This window comes from Mixophyes fleayi, chromosome 6, assembly GCF_038048845.1.
Source record: "Mixophyes fleayi isolate aMixFle1 chromosome 6, aMixFle1.hap1, whole genome shotgun sequence".
Classification (NCBI taxonomy): Eukaryota; Metazoa; Chordata; class Amphibia; order Anura; family Limnodynastidae; genus Mixophyes; species Mixophyes fleayi.
Genome location: NC_134407.1, coordinates 209,544,895 through 209,561,152, shown reverse-complemented (window position 1 = coordinate 209,561,152; position 16,258 = coordinate 209,544,895). Strand labels below are relative to the sequence as shown.

The 16,258-nt window shown below is 43.7% G+C and overlaps 3 protein-coding genes across 4 annotated transcripts; all 3 read left to right on the top strand.

Annotated features, from left to right (window-relative positions):
- Positions 1 to 2,167: 2,167 nt before the first annotated feature.
- Positions 2,168 to 3,193, top strand: LOC142159972 (histone H1.2-like). Its single transcript, XM_075214884.1, has one exon. The coding sequence runs from the start codon at positions 2,188 to 2,190 to the stop codon at positions 2,848 to 2,850; it is 663 nt and encodes a 220-aa protein (XP_075070985.1). The 5' UTR covers positions 2,168 to 2,187; the 3' UTR covers positions 2,851 to 3,193.
- Positions 3,194 to 3,437: 244 nt separating this feature from the next.
- On the top strand, positions 3,438 to 3,848 carry LOC142095440 (histone H3). The gene has a single exon (XM_075178386.1). The coding sequence runs from the start codon at positions 3,438 to 3,440 to the stop codon at positions 3,846 to 3,848; it is 411 nt and encodes a 136-aa protein (XP_075034487.1).
- Positions 3,849 to 3,976: 128 nt separating this feature from the next.
- Positions 3,977 to 13,554, top strand: LOC142159940 (uncharacterized). 2 transcript variants are annotated; one of them, XM_075214838.1, is made up of 5 exons: positions 3,977 to 4,765; positions 8,407 to 8,468; positions 11,652 to 11,743; positions 11,865 to 11,943; positions 12,046 to 13,554. In XM_075214838.1, exons 2-5 carry the CDS (start codon positions 8,435 to 8,437, stop codon positions 13,074 to 13,076), a joined length of 1,236 nt encoding a protein of 411 aa, XP_075070939.1. In that variant the 5' UTR covers positions 3,977 to 4,765; positions 8,407 to 8,434; the 3' UTR covers positions 13,077 to 13,554. The 2 variants fall into 2 exon arrangements, with proteins under 2 accessions (XP_075070939.1, XP_075070938.1); XM_075214837.1 differs by lacking the exon at positions 3,977 to 4,765 and adding an exon at positions 6,216 to 6,524.
- The last annotated feature ends 2,704 nt before the right edge of the window (positions 13,555 to 16,258 follow it).

The window sequence follows — 16,258 nt, the reverse complement described above, 5'->3', positions numbered from 1 at the left end:
TGAGGGTGAATATGATGACAGTGCAGATTGCAGGTGCTGAGATCTAGCTGAGGGAAGGGAGCTAGCTGACACTGATATGCTTGGTAATATTTTGGGTAGAATGGCATGTTAGCAATTTTTTGTTTTCCTACAGTAAACTTTCACCTTAATTAGAGAGGTGTTTTTTTCTTTATTATCATCATCATCATTTATTTTTATAGCGCCATTAATTCTGCAGCGCTGTACAGAGAACTCGCTCACACCAGTCCCTGCCGTATTGGGGCTTACAGTCTAAATTCCCTAACATACACACACAGACAGACACACAGACTAGGGCCAATTTGTTAGCAGACAATTAACCTACTAGTATGTTTTTGGAGTGTGAGAGGAAACCGGAGCACCCGGAAGAAACCCACGCAAACATTAGGAGAACATACAAGCTCCTCACAGATAAGGCCATGGTCGGGAATTGAACTCATGACCCCAGTGCTGTAAGGCAGAAGTGCTAACCACAAAGATACAAGCTTTTTATCTACATTTTTGTTTTGTGTTGACTTAAAACCACTATGCAATTGAACATAAATTTTAGCACATGAAGTAGAGGGATTAGTATCATCATAACTGAGACCTGAGAGTGACAAGAACAATGCCACCCCTCCTGTTTCTGTATGAGCTATGGCACAGTAGAATGTCACTGAAGACTTTTAAGAACACTGACAGCCCTATTATTACAATTTCTGTTTCAGCACTGAACCCTTCCACCTCTCCTGTTTTGGAGTGAGCTCTTGTACAGTAAAATGTAATTGCAGATTTGGACCAAAACTGTCAGCCCTATTATTTATATTTCAGCAAAGGAGCAATGGAGCTCTCCTCTTTGTGTGTAACCTATATAACACCGTACAATTTGACTGCAAATCCAGAAGACCAATCCTGCCAGCCCTAGTATTTGTATTTTAGCAATAACAACTAGCAATGGTGCTCTCCTCGTTTTGTGTTTCCTATATAACACAGTACAATGTGATTGCAGATTTACACCAAGCCTGCCAGCCCTAGAATTTGTATTTCAGCAATGACAATTAGCAATGGAGCAATGAAGCTCTCCTCTTTGTGTGTTACCTATATAACACTGTACATTATGGGACTGCAGATTTAGAAGACCAAGCCTGCCAGACCTATTAATTCTTTCTATTTCAGCAATGACAATTAGCAATGCATCTCTCCTGAAGTTCACTGTAAACTTTGAGAAACATTGCTACCCCCTCCTCTTTCTATTCTACCTATGACGCTGCCGAACTGCTCTACAGACTGCCAAGAACTGTGCTACCCATTCTGTGTCCCTCTGTGAAATGGCGCTGGATCGCCATGAAGGGCAGTACTTATACAATCCAAAACTCACGAGATCCGACAACAAAACTATGACGTTTTGCCTTGTTTTCAATTCTGAGAGCGTGTGATCTCGGATCTGCTAAGTTCGGGGGTGTTCGGTTCTTTGGGAACCGAGCCTGAGCATCTATAATTATTGCATTATAAACCCTATCACACTAGCTTAGATCATTACAGATGCAGAGCTCAAGATTTACAGCTGGGAGAATGGTTAGACACAACATACAGCTGCCTCAGGTGCAGCAGGGCTTGGGAGTGTAAGACAGAGATAGTGTGCTAGTAGGAGGTGTTGTGTACCTGAATTTGGACATAAAGATGAAACACACCCAGGAGTGGGTTACACTGGGGTGAACCAGAAGTGTCCCACAATACTATAAGTTTACAATAAAGTGCTTTCATAGGTAATAATGTAGACAAATGGTGGTTTGATTGGTGCAGAGAGATATATTTAGAGCTGGTGCAACCTTAGGTATTGAGAGGGAATATATTTTAAATGCGTAATAATGCTCCCCACATGCTCATCATCAACACCGCCTCCTCCAGCACTTATACTGGAAATAACAAGTGTTTGGAAATTGCCAAATACATAGAAATTGTGCGATTTTGGACTCCTGGAAGTACAACTAGGAAACCAATATTCTCCTTCTCTGAAAGGGAGAATGTGGGCGGTGACAAGCAATCAGCCAATCGAATGGAAGACGTCACTTGTCCTCGCAACCTATCAGATCACAGCTGGGATTCTATATAAGAATCAGAGTGACGATGATAAGGATTCATCTGTTCTAGATGTTTAGTTCTAGAGTCTAGTTCCCGCCGCCCTGTACGATGTCTGAGACTGCTCCAGCCGCAGCTCCTACGCCCTCAGCGGATCCCGCTGCTAAAAAGAAGAAGCAGCCCAAGAAGCCGGCAGCGAGCGGAGCCAAGAAGAGCAGCAAAGCCTCTGGTCCCAGCGTGTCCGAGCTGATCGTGAAAGAAGTGTCCGCTTCCAAGGAGCGCAGCGGGGTTTCTCTGGCCGCCCTGAAGAAGGCTCTGGCTGCCGGCGGGTACGATGTGGAGAAGAATAACACCCGCCTGAAGGTGGCGCTGAAGGGTTTGGTGACCAAGGAAACCCTCATCCAGGTGAAAGGCAGCGGCGCCTCCGGCTCCTTCAAGCTGAACAAGAAACAGGCGGAGAGCAAGCAGAAGGCGGCTAAGAAGAAGCCAGCGGTTGCGGCCAAGCCCAAGACACCGGCGGCCAAGAAAGTGGTCAAGTCCCCCAAGAAGGCCCCGGCTAAGTCCAAGAGCCCAAAGAAGGCCCAGAAGCCGGCGGCGGCCGCCAAGAAGGCAGCGAAAAGTCCCAAAAAGCCAAAGGCTGCTCCTAAGCCGAAGAAGGCAGCCAAGAGCCCGGCGAAGAAAGTGACCAAGAGTCCGGCTAAGAAGGCGGCCAAGCCTGCGAGAAGCCCCGCTAGAAAGGCCGCTAAACCGAGGAAGGCTGCTCCCAAGAAGTAACCGGGATCCGCACTTCCCCCTACACCACAAAGGCTCTTTTCAGAGCCACCACCTTCTCCCGACAGAGCTACATGTCCGTTGTACAAGGGGGTCTCATAAGCCGCAGCGTAAGATGAGCGCACGTTTTGCCTCCTATAAAGGCAGCGCATCCACATAGCTGACACAGTAATATCACTTCATACAACCTCCAGGGAGAGAGGGACAGATTATCCCGACTGACAGGGGCACATGTACACAGTGTAACGCTGGGGGGACGTGGGAGTATTATATATAACAGACCGCTCTAGTAATACATTACACTACAATAGATGTGGGAGACATTATGCTCCCTCTGAGGGGGGAGGACGGGACACAGTATAAAGTACGGGGGGGGGAGGAGCAATTTTGGAATATAACAAACACTGCCGTTCTCATAATAGAGTAGACACAAAGCTACAGAGCCATTGGTGGACCTTTGACTGACGTGATGGGCCAATGGTAGGGAGGGGGCGTCTCTTACTGCAGCCAATGAGGGTGAGACTCATTCGCTATATAAGACAGGTTCCTGCGTCGTTTCTTTATTCTTCTATAGACAGCTTCGTGTAGACATGGCAAGAACCAAGCAGACAGCGCGTAAATCTACCGGCGGGAAGGCTCCCCGCAAGCAGCTGGCCACCAAAGCTGCCCGGAAGAGCGCCCCAGCTACCGGCGGTGTGAAGAAGCCTCACCGTTACCGGCCCGGAACCGTCGCTCTGAGGGAGATCCGCCGCTACCAGAAGTCCACCGAGCTGCTGATCCGCAAGCTGCCCTTCCAGCGCCTGGTCCGAGAGATCGCCCAGGACTTCAAGACCGACCTGCGCTTCCAGAGCTCGGCCGTCATGGCCCTGCAAGAGGCCAGCGAGGCTTATCTGGTGGGGCTCTTCGAGGACACCAACCTGTGCGCCATCCATGCCAAGAGGGTGACCATCATGCCCAAAGACATCCAGCTGGCCCGCAGGATCCGGGGGGAGAGGGCTTAAATCTGTTACGATCATAAACACAACGGCTCTTTTAAGAGCCACCAACATTCTCGTTTTAAAAGAGCTGTAATTTGATCTCGTATCCACACTTATGGTCATCATTAGATGAGCCCACAACTACTTGTTACAAAGCAGACTAAGCCTCGATGTTCTCAGGTTATTTCCAGGCTCACACTAGCCCTTGATTCCGGACAGATCGTGTCTATAGTTGTGCAGTAGGCGGTGAAGTGTTTAACCGAGCAGATGACCGGGGGAAGCGAATCCTCGCTCTGCTCAACGGAAGGTGTTTATCTCGGTACTTTCAGATGTCTTTTGCAACTCACCCAGGGGTTTAACTGGTCTAAGAAAAGAAAGGCGGGCGGGCTTACTATGATAATAATGGGTCTGAGTAGTAGGACAATATCACGGCAGTATTACTACTGTGTTACACAGCGGGAGGGGGCAGACGAGGAATAAGTCCTGTAATAAGTAGTTGGGTCTCCATTGGGTGAAGAGGGTTTCTGCCTCCCGCTGATTGGCTGAGCGCACAGCCGTTAGTTATTTTAAAACTCCCGCCCAATAACCGGCAGTTGTGCAGCTTATGACTTAATCCTCCATCTCCATGTGCGGCGCCTCATCCTTCAGTTACACCGGGTCCTACACTCCGCTGCTTAGGAAAATATCTTTAAACAAAATCCGTTACTGGGAAGCATTGAGATGAGTTCAGAGCTATTACTGCTGCCGAGCAGAGAGCGAGCGACAGCATCGCTGCTTCCCCCGCTATACACTTATATGTGACGTGGGTAATGGCGGGAGCGGACTCCTGAGGGAATGTGAGATACCAGAATACAAGTAGCCCTTAATGGACATCCAGCGGGTCCGCAGTATCCGAGGCGAGAGCTTAACATCCATAACATACAAAACACAGGGGCACTTTAGTGAGTCACCAACATTATCTCTCATAAGAGTTATTAGCTATGAGATCCGGGCTGTGGTAGAGAACTTCCAGGCTCCCAGTAGCTCTCTGGGGTGTGGACAACTGGTGCCTATAGCTTTGCCCGGGGCTCTGGGGGAGAGAAATCATCTGATACACAAAGGGTTTTACGAAACAGATAATTTCGTAATGTAAAACGTTCTTCTTATAGGTAAGATATGGTAATACATTGGGTATACAGATTTTTTTTTTTATTGAAAGCCTGGGAACGTGCAATCAAAAACCCAAAGTGCCCAAAAAAGGTGTGAAACCATAAAAAAGTGCACAAGGGGTACGGTACTGGCCCCTTCTTTAAAAAGAAAGGGCCCTGGTCCCCGACCCCCGGAACCAAAAAGGTCCCTTAGGGGGCAAGGGTCTTCAGACCCCCTTCGCTGCGAGGCTAGGGGGGTCCCTTTAGCCCCTGGGATCCACCGAAGCTTCACCCAGGGCTTAACAACTAGTCCACCCCCTAAGGGGAGGACCAACGTAGGTGTTCAGGGAGGCCGGAGCCTAATGGCCACACAACCTCCCCTAGATCGTCTCGGGGACAGGAGCCCAAAAGGGCCTACCCGTACCCAATAAAATCCAGAAACGTGAACACAAAAGAAAAAGTGACAAACGTGGAGAAAAATAAATAGTGCCGAGTGGATACGGCCCCAGCCCAATGGCTGGGCTTGGTATAAAAATTTTCTCGCCCAGCCATAAGGCCGGGGCAAAGAATAGAGCGAGTGCTAAAAGAAAGTGGTCAAAAGTGCATGGGTGCCAACATAATCACATTATATCTGTTTCAAGGTGCACCTGACCTGTGATTTTTTGGCACCCCCGGGGTCGCCACTCCCAGAGGCACATTTGTCCCAGGCTTTCAAAGCAGCAATCCCAGCCCCTGGCCAGAGGACCAAGTGCAGCTCTGCCACAACTGCACTTGATCTTAGCCAAAAGGCCGAGAAGCGACCACATTGGGTATACAGATATTGTTGATACACTTATATAGGGCGGAATTCCTATCTGAGCGCAGTCCCGCTGGGGCCTCACATGATGTCTTCCTGGGTGTATTCATGTGTATTACGGTGTCTACAATACTGCTGAATTAAGTCATTACGAAACTCAGTGATGTTTTGCCTCTGATTTATTAAATATACATTTTAAAATCCCAGAGAATATTAGTAAATAACGATCACTGCATCCAATAGGAAATGAGAGAAATTGTATTGGAAAATTGGGACATTCCCAGGGGCAAAAACTGACAACATTCTGGACAATTGTAGACGTTTTATCATTTCCCACTGAAACCTGTGTAACCTGAACCTCACAGATATAAATCCCAGCTCATACTTTATTTTAGGTTATAAATAAGTAAATCCAGCTATAGATGTTGAGGACTAGGATGTGCCGTGAGCAGACACAGGTCCATCCAGCTGTCACTCAGCGGATATCAATGCGCATGCGCACTGATCACATACTGAGCGTTTTCTTGTCGCCATGGAGATGCTGCGATCCTTTGCGCGTGGTTTTTTGCGCATGCGCAGTAGTTGCCAGACGCCTACCGCTCAAGGAACAAGTAAATTGGCAGCAGCCACCGCCCCTGTGTATCATGTGACCACAGCAGTCACATGACCTGGTGATGTCAGAGGGTCCTTTTAATTATGGGGATCTAGCTATTACTGTACTGGTCGTCCGGTCAATATACGGTTATTGCAGCCTGGACTCATATCCCGGCGGAGGAGGTACGAGTGTGCCCAGAGGGTCTCCTTATTACCCCTATCACCATACATTGCATAGGTATATGCTGGCCCCTGTGGCCCTAACCCCTGGGGGAACCTACCCCCCCCCACCTCATCCCACATCCATTACCTGTTATTTATGATACACTGAAGATCTAAAACATTACATAACAAATTTAGGAGATAAATCCCACTCCAGATAGTGACAAAATAAAAAAAAATAATTTAGCACAACATGCAACTGTACATTATGGATTAAAACCAATGGGACATGCTGCACGACACAGGGATCCTGGTTGTATTCAAGTTTTATTAAATTATATACAAATCCAAAATGACCCAATTTTAGAATGTAATATTATTGTTATTAGGCTGGTTATTAGGCCTTAAGGCCTACCAACCATCCACTTAACCTTTCACATCTTCTGTTTCTCCCCTGGCTCCTTTTCTCTCCCCTTTGCTTCACTGGCTCCCTCTTGTGCCTGATTTTGTTTACCCTCCCTTAGGATGTAAGCTCCTGTCTCCACACCTGTTCTTCCGCTCCGTCTTTACAGTATTTGCCTGCCTGGAGTTTCTGAAGTTCTGGTACTTTGTGTTTATTGTTCTGTATTGTTTTACCCTGTATAGTGTACTGTTTGTGCCATGTACGGCGCTGCGGAAACCTTGTGGCGCCTAACAAATAAACAATAATAATAATAATTAGTAAAATAATAGTTTAAAGGGTAATGCCACTGAAAATTGATTTTGCCTAGTGAGTCGTTATTATTATTATTATCGTTTATTTGTAGGGCGCCACAAGGTTTCCGCAGCGCCGCACACAGTACAAACAGTAGACTATACAGTAGACTATACAGGGTAGAACAGTACAAAACAATAAACACACAGTACCAGTATTACAGAAACTCCGGGAGGGCAGATACAGTAGAGACGGAGCAGAAGAACAGGTATGGAGACTGGAGGGAAGAGGCCCCTGCTCATTCGAGCTTACATCCTAAGGGAGGGTAAACAAAGTCAGGCACAAAAGAGAGCCAGTGAATCAAAGGGGAGAGAGAAGAGGGGTCAAGGGAGGATGAGCAGAAGAGATGAGAGGTTAAATGGATGGTTGGTAGTCCTTAAGGAACAGGTGAGTTTTAAGTGCCCGTTTGAAGGAGCACAGATTGGGAGAGAGATGGATGAAGCGAGGGAGGTCATTCCAGTGAAGGGGGGCAGCGCGGGAGAAGTCTTGGATTCGAGAGTGGGAAGAGGTGATCATTGGCCGAGCGCAGGAAGCGGGCAGGAGTGTGAATGGAGGTTATGCTGGGTATTGCAACTTATTAGAATATCTTCTGCCTGAAATCGCCTGTTGAAACCACAGAATGACCCTGTTGCTGCAATTTTATACATATGTTGTAACTGTTCTACCAGAGCAACAATTGTAACTATGGTAACTAACTGCTCAGTGCAGAGTTTACATGTTTTTTTTTATATTCACAACTATCTGTCCAATATGCCAGGGTAGTTTTAGTGTGAAGTCCTATTTCAGGTATCGGGAGCTATTCTGGTGAATTGTAATATAAAGCCTTTTGCTTTTCATTAGGCAAAATCATTTTTAAAGGAGTTACCGGTTAAGTTATTTCTGGGATATAAATGGTCACAAAACAAAGTCTCAAATGTGAGATTTAAATGGTCACATAAATTATTGTTATGTGTTTGTTACTGTGTCAGCTCCTCTTACAGCACTGTGTTGAGTACGCACTGTATACCGGAAATGACAAATATTTAAAACAATGATAAGTACATGGAGAATTCATAGGTAGTTATGAAAAAAAGTGTTGTTTTTTACTAATTTGTGTATAATGATTCAAGATAATAATTATCCTTCTGTCTATCTGTTATTAAAATGCAGAAGGCAAGAGAATCTGTACACGGACGTCATGATGGAGAATCACCGGCCCTTCACGTCACTGGGTAAGAGGAGATTCTCTATCTTTGTAATACACAATAAAGTGGTTTACTCATTTTGCATATAAGCACAAATCTGCACTGAACCAGAACGGCCAATCAGAATTAAGCATGTGTTTGTCTATTACAGTTAGACAATAAAAGCATACGCCTCATAGTTTGCTATGATTTATTTATTATTTGGAAGGGTGGTCCATAGGAGTGAGGGGGTTAGGTATAGAGATGAGCGGGCTCGGATATCTGAAATCCGAGCCCACCCGAACGTTGCCGATCCGAGACAGATCCGGGTATTCCCGCCAATTGCACAACTGAAACCGAGGCTCTGAGTCATAATCCCGCTGTCGGATCTCTCGATACTCGGATCCTATAAATTCCCCGCTAGTCGCCGCCATCTTCACTCGGGCATTGATCAGGGTAGAGGGAGGTTGTGTTAGGTGGTCCTCTGTCCTGCTATATCTCGTGCTGTGCTGGGGAAATAACAATGCCCTTAGAAGGGCACGGCACGGCACGGCACAGCACAGCACGAAAATTTTTAAAAAAAGTTATAAAAAAAAAAATTCATTAAAAAAAAAATATCCAAAAACAATTCTGCAGTATAAGTCCATTGGTACTGCAATATTACAAAGTTCACTAATTCTGCAGAATAGACTGGGAATTAGTGGAAATGATTGTTATTGAGGTTAATAATAGCGTAGGAGTGAAAATAAACCAAAAAAACTTGATTTTAACACTTTTTATGTTTTTTTCAAAATAAATCCGAATCCAAAACCTTAAATCCGAACCAAAACCTTTCGTCAGGTGTTTTGCGAAACAAATCCAAACCCAAAACCTCAAGCAAATCCGAATCCAAAACACGAGACACCAAAAGTGGCCGGTGCACATCCCTAGTTAGGTATGGTGTGTAGGAGTAGGTAGGCCATACTTACCAACTTTTGGTAGGTGTTTTAGGGGAGATGGGCGTGACTGGAGGACAGGAGGGGGCGGGGCACGGCAAACGTGTCATTTTGGCCCCGTCCCCCCGTGACGGAAATGCCGTTTTGTCGCGGGGGTGGGGCCAAAATGACGCGATTCACCGCTGGAGACTTGCCAGCTCTCCCAGGAGTCTGTGAGACCGACCCGAATTTCAGGAGTCTCCCGGACATTCCAGGAGAGTTGGCAAGTATGAGGTAGGCTGGGAGTGGGGAGAGTAGCAATGAGGGGAGGTACAGAGCCGGGGCTGGGTGAATGGGTGGGGAGAACCTTTGTGGTGATTTATGTGGTGTATTAACACGTAAGAAAATGTAAGTGTGAGAAAATGGTCATAATTGGAATCTATTCTAAATGGAAATACGGGTAATATTAAGTAGCTGACAATTAAACAGTGTTAATGGAAAAGTAAATAAATAAGAAAAAGAAGAAATTAAATACATTTATGAAAAGAGAGATACATATTTGTACTGTTAATAGTGCGGGAGTGAGAAGAGGTGGGACGAGGAAGGTCAGGATGGCGAAAGAGCCGTACGGAGCCAGGGATAGTTGAGTGGGAGCAAGTTGGTGAGAATTTGCGCGTGTTGTGTTACAACAAGTAGAAAAAGGTGACTGTTGTATTGAACAGTAATGATGTAAAATTAAATAAATAAAAAAAAGAGAGGGGGGAAAAAAAAAAATATATATAATCTGTGATGGTGAGTGTACTGCACAGTTTACTGGTATTCACATCTTTTGCAGTGTGCGTAGCATTTCATAACTGGGCCCCAAAGCAAACTGGTAGTTCAGGAGAGCCCCCTCTGGTCCACTGAGAGTCTAAACTGCTTTACTGTGCCAAGCAGGAACTCCTGAACCAGCATCTACTAACCCTGAGCTGCCCCCTACCCCCACATGGGGTTCTTGAAAGAGGAGGCAGGACTACCATTACAACTACAGTAGTTCCGCCTTTAAACATAGAATTTGACGGCAGAATAGAACCACTTGGTCCCTCTGGTCTGCCCAATTTTTAACCTATGGTAACCTCCTTGATTCTTTGTTAAGATGTCCTTATGTCTATCCCAAATATGTTTAAATTGGACTACTGTATTCCACTTATCCACTTCCCTTTCTGTGAAGTAGTTTTTCCTCTGAACCCACTTCCCTCCAGTGTACATGTCCTTGTGTTCTAATACTTCTTTTACTTTGAAGAATGTTTCCCTTCTCTACCTTGATAAAATCCTTGATAGATTTGAAAGTTTCTATCATGTTTCTCTTTCCCTTCGCTGCTCCAAACTATATATACTAAGATCTTTTAGTCTTTCCAGGTACGTTTTGTGCTGTAGGCCATGCACTATTTTAGTTGCCCTTCTTTGTACAGTTTCTAATGTATTTATATCCTTCTGGAGATATGGCCTCCAGAACTGGACACAGTATTCTAGATGAGGCTGTACCGATGACTTATACAGTGGCATTATTACTTCTTTCTGCTACTGATTCCTCTCCCTATGCAACCAAGAATCTGATTTGCCTTCCTCATTGCTTTGTTACATTGCTTACCTGCCTTTAAGTCACCTGAAATAGTGACTCCTAGATCCCTTTCCTCCTTGGTAGTTTCCATTATAGTGTCATTAATATTATATTTGGGTTTTTTGAGACCCAAGTGCATGATTTTGCATTTTTTGGCATTAGGGTGTAGTTGCCACTCTCTTGACCATTCCTCTAGTCTACCTAGATCATTGATCATTTGTTTTACCACTCCTGGTGTGTCTACTCCATTGCATATCTTTGTGTCCTCTGCAAAAAAACAAAAAGGCTTTTGAAAAAACCTGGAACACAAACATGTTTTTCTAAAGAAATACTAAAAAAAAATGTTTATCGCCTTTGAGTCATTTTAGTGAATTAATCAGTAGTCAGTAAAACATTTGCTAAATAATGTTGGCTGATTGGACACACCCACTAATGAGCACCTTTTTTTTTTTTTTTACATTTTACAATACATTAGTTAATTGTGACATTTTTGTTAACGGATAAATCATTAAAACACAGTTACAACCTGTATTTTCACTTACAGCTTTTTTTCCCTGGTTTCCCGAAGTGTTTCCACTTACAAGTTTTTTGTGTTTTCCCAAGACCAGGAAATCTGAGTTTGAAAGCGGAAACATTGGTTACTAGACATGTATTAGTTTAAGGTTCCACTTGTTGTTTGCACTCCGTGTATTCAGAGTCTGTATGTGTTTCCTACAGATGGATCCAGGTACATTAATACTCCAGAGAGATGTCCCATTTATTCACAGGGTTGTACAGAGGAAGATCAACATATCCCACATGATTGTGAGGTGAGAAATAGTTGTTTAAATGATTTTTGTGATTTTTTTTCTATTTTATTTGTACACAAAAATGTGTTTTAACCTAATTTAATAGTTTCTTGACTAACACACCTGTTATTTTGTCTCACAGAATGAGGAAGTAGAAAAACTGAATATAACAGGCGATCAACGATGTAAGGAGGAGGAAAGTCCTTCAGATACCAGCACAGGTGAGTAATAATCACTAAATACAGAAAATAATCACATATTCTCCTTGTTCTATCACTACGGCAATCTCTTATTAATCAACACAATTATTGTGTTTCCAACAGATGGACACAACAACAGGAGGACCTCCATTTTGTATCCAAGTAGTAATATGGACAATAGCAGCACTGTAAAAGAATTAAACAATAATCCTGTACTTCCTAGTACAGATATATCGGCTCAGTCCATGAAAAATGAAGAAAGTTTTACAGATGATTCAGACAACGTTGCACATTACGCAGTTCATATAGGTGGCAAAACATTGGCATGCTCAGTATGTGGGGAATCTTTTCCCAGTAAGTCATATCTGAACTCACATAAAAGAATTCACAAAGGAAAGAAACCATTTCCGTGTGCTAAATGTGGAAAATGTTTTTCCAATGATACTTACCTTATTAAGCACCAGAGAATCCATACGGAAGAGGAGCCATTGGTGTGTTCTGAGTGTGGAGAAAGTTTCCCCAGTAAACAAATGCTTAATTCACACCAGTGGGCTCACAAAAACAAACCGTTTGTGTGTCCTGAATGCGGAAGATCTTTTGTCTATAACTCACAGCTCCTTGTTCACCAGAGAACTCACACTGGGGAGAAACAGTTGGTTTGCACTGAATGTGGGAAATGTTTTGCATACAATGGACAACTCGTCGCTCATCAGCACAATCACACAGGGGACCGACCATTTTATTGCTCAGAATGTGGTAAAAGTTTCATCGATAATTCAGGTCTGGTCAGGCACCAGCGAGTTCACACAGGAGAGAAGCCATTTTCTTGTCCTGAATGTGGAAAATGTTTTACCCAGAGTTCGGGCCTGACAAGCCACAGGTTAATTCATAGCGAGGTCAAGTCATTTCCATGTTCAGAATGTGGCAAGTACTTTAGTATTAAATCATCCCTTGTCACACATCAGAGGGTTCATACAGGAGAGAAGTTGCTTCCATGTTCAGAATGTGGGAAACATTTTACAAATAAAGCTCGTCTTGTGAGACATCAGCGCATCCACACGGGAGAAAAACCATTTTCATGTACAGAATGTGAGAAACGCTTTGCACAGAAATCGGGTCTTCTTGTACATCTGAAAACTCATGCACGTAAATAGCTGTTTTATGGAGAAACCACAGGTCGTGTACAAATGGGTCTTATTTTAACTTTATTTTTCTACAATCGGTAATTCATTTATTCAGATTTTATATTGGTGTTCTTTATATTTATTCATATGAGCGAAGATTACAATTTTGGTTGCTTAGAGAATCGTTTCCTTGAAGTTTATGGATTTTATTTTACTTTTGTCTGAGTCACCAGATTATTATAAAACGTTATTTAATGCTTGTTTGGCTTTACCAAACAATGATGAAACAAAACAGCTCTCCGACATGAGTATTTTATTTACTGAAAAACTTGGTAGAGCTCTTCTGGTTAGTTTCCCTTTAATGTCCGTGAATAGGAAGAACAAATCTGTCTAGAGTTAAAAGTAGACCTGCCATCTTCATATTGTCATTGTAAATGCACTGAAACCAATTGTTTTTATTATCTAACAAGATTATCTTTACGTTGTGGAATAAACATATTAAATAACATTCCTGCTGTAGTTTCCTATATATGGTTTGCACCAGTGCAGTGAGACAAGTTGTCTCTCTACATCAGTCTTTGAACATACAAGGAAAAAAGAAAACATTTTTGTGTAATCATACAAAGTTTGTAATAATGTGACGATAAATACTTTACCGCCTTCTCTGAGAGCTCTGATGAGCTCATCAATGGTAACCTCCACGGCCCCCAGCTTGCAGCAGCCTCCACCTAATAGAAAAAATAGATTTTGGGCATCCATGAAATAGTTGAGCTGTCTGAGGTCCTGAAGGTAATTTCTTGAGTGGTATAAAATGCACAATTTTAGCAAATCTATCCACAACAACAAAGATAGCAGCAAGACCCTGTGGAGATGGTAATTTGGTAATAAAATACATGGAATGTTCTTCCATGGGCCTCTGGGCATGGTTAACAATTGAATTGGCAGGTGGCAAATGAGTTTTACTCCTTGCTCAGACTGAACGAATTGAGACGTAAGTTTGAACCTCCTTGGGCAACTGAGGCTGTCAGTATTATTGAGAGATGAGATCTATGGTCTTTTGAATCCCAGCATGTTCTGCTATCTTAGAATCATGGTGTAGTCGCAGAATCTTTTGTTGCAGAACAGAAGTTGGGAGAAAACTCGAGATAGCTGAGTAAAACGATCAGGTTGTTCCTGTATTTCTGGATATGACCATTTAATCTTTGAGAGGTTCTGCAACGTCTTGGTAACCATTGCTGTTGTGTTTCTTAATGACTTCAGAGTAACTGCGGCCAGAATCTTATCGAGAGTCCACTTGAGGTCCTTCACCCTGCCCTAATAAGAAGTCCTCCTTGCCGTTATTGAAAAATAATAGGGGCCATCTGACCTGGTGAGAATTTAGCCTTTTGGCCGACTTTAAATACTTAAGATTTCTGTGATCAGTGTAAATTGTGATCAGAGGGGTAAACTCTTCAAGGAGGTTCTTTTAGAGCCAAACGTAAGTAAGTAATTCTGGACATCGGTGTTAGGTCTTTTGAGAACAAGACGCAAGGATTAAGTAAATACATAATATGGTGCCTATGAGAGATGCTGTTTCAGAGTCCTTGACTTCTAATATAAGTGGACAATAAAAAAGCTGCAGGTTGGGAAAGCTGCAGTAACGGGTAGGAGAGAATAGTCCTCCAACAGCCTTGTCCTTTAACCCTCCCACTCTCTCATTTTCCTCAAAGTCCTGTCCATCCCCTGCTGTGTCTCTGCCAGGGGCTGGCTGGGCTGGGGGTCATGGGAATATTTGCCCCCCAGGCTGGGTCACTGGACTACCTGCATTTTGTTTCCTTTAAAATGTTCCTAATAGTCTGCTCAGCCAACCCCTGGTTTCTGCCTTACATCTTACTCTCCTTCTCCCTGCAAGCCCCCCCCTCCTTCCCCCCGCCTCCCCCTCATCCTCTCCAATCACTTCCCACAGATGTTCAGGACTGTGAGAATCAGCTGGAGGTACAAAAAAGCAGAGACCAATCATTAGTCTTAAACTTTATTTTCTTTCATCTCATGTTTGTCAGAGAACTATTGTGGATTTTTTTCCAGTTCACCTTGACCCACACGCTGTCCACACCCCATCCATTGACAGAGTGCAGGGGGATGGAAGGGGTGTTGCATGCACTTGCTCCGGGCACCATGGCTCCTTGTTAAACCTATGCCTCCACCAGGACAGGGAGACAGAGGTCAATGAGGAGGAGGAAGGGGGTCCTGTCTGTTTCATTTGTACTGGGCCCCACAATTTCTGATGGCAGCCCTGGATCTAGAAACTAATTGCTGTGATAGTATCAGATGACAATTATCACTGTGTCCATTCTTCTGTGGGATATTTCTTCTGATCCTCTTATCACCAAAATATCATTTAGGTAGGGCTAGATCACGATCCCGTTTTCTTTGTGCCGTCATTCGTACCATGAATAACTTGGTGGATGTTCTTGGGGATGTGGAAAAGCTGAATAATAGGCACGTAAATTGAAAGTGGCGACCTACACAAAATCTGCGAAAAATATGAAGTTGTTAAGTTGGGATGCTACAAGGATATGTAGATAGGCATTTTGCAGATCTATAGATGTTAGAAAGTGTCCTACCTCTATTGCTTTTGTAATGGAGTTCTCAATCTTCCTAAATACAGTACTGTCCTGAAGTCTACTCACTACCAGAAAAAGTTTGAAATAATATCCTGTCCCTCTGTAAACTATTGCTTAATTCTTGCTTTTCTGGATTTCATGAAAATATGTATATTTATAATATCTCTGAATTCTATTTTGTAACCTGTAGCTACAGTGTCACTTACTCCTTTGGATCCAACTCTACATATAATTTCATATTCTGCCCCATACCACAGACTCAGTGGAGTCCATCCTTAGTAATTGGAGGGTACTAAAGATTAAATGACTTGATTAACTCATTCTAAAAATTCTATAAGAAAAACACAATAAATAAATGAGGTTAAATTTGTTCGGAATTTTTCAGCCTCCTTGGAGCGGTCTCTGGATCCATTTCTGTGCAAAACACTTTTGCTGATGTGCAGCCGCAATTGAAATTTACCGCTTGTTGCTCCGTTGTCTGAAACCCAGTGAGCTCGGTGGTGTTCCATATGAAACCGGAAAAATGCCCCTGCTCTCTCTGATCCATGGAGGAATGGGGCGGTCCTGTGGAGAAACCAACTATGGCATGACCCCAAGACCGTTCAGATC

Coding starts and splice junctions, on each gene's coding strand:
- LOC142159972 (XM_075214884.1), top strand. CDS start 2,188: ATGTCTGAGACTGCTCCAGCCGCAGCTCCTACGCCCTCAGCGGATCCC.
- LOC142095440 (XM_075178386.1), top strand. CDS start 3,438: ATGGCAAGAACCAAGCAGACAGCGCGTAAATCTACCGGCGGGAAGGCT.
- LOC142159940 (XM_075214838.1), top strand. CDS start 8,435: ATGATGGAGAATCACCGGCCCTTCACGTCACTGG. Junction 8,469..11,651: donor CCGGCCCTTCACGTCACTGG/GTAAGAGGAGAT, acceptor TGTTTCCTACAG/ATGGATCCAGGTACATTAAT. Junction 11,744..11,864: donor ATATCCCACATGATTGTGAG/GTGAGAAATAGT, acceptor TTTGTCTCACAG/AATGAGGAAGTAGAAAAACT.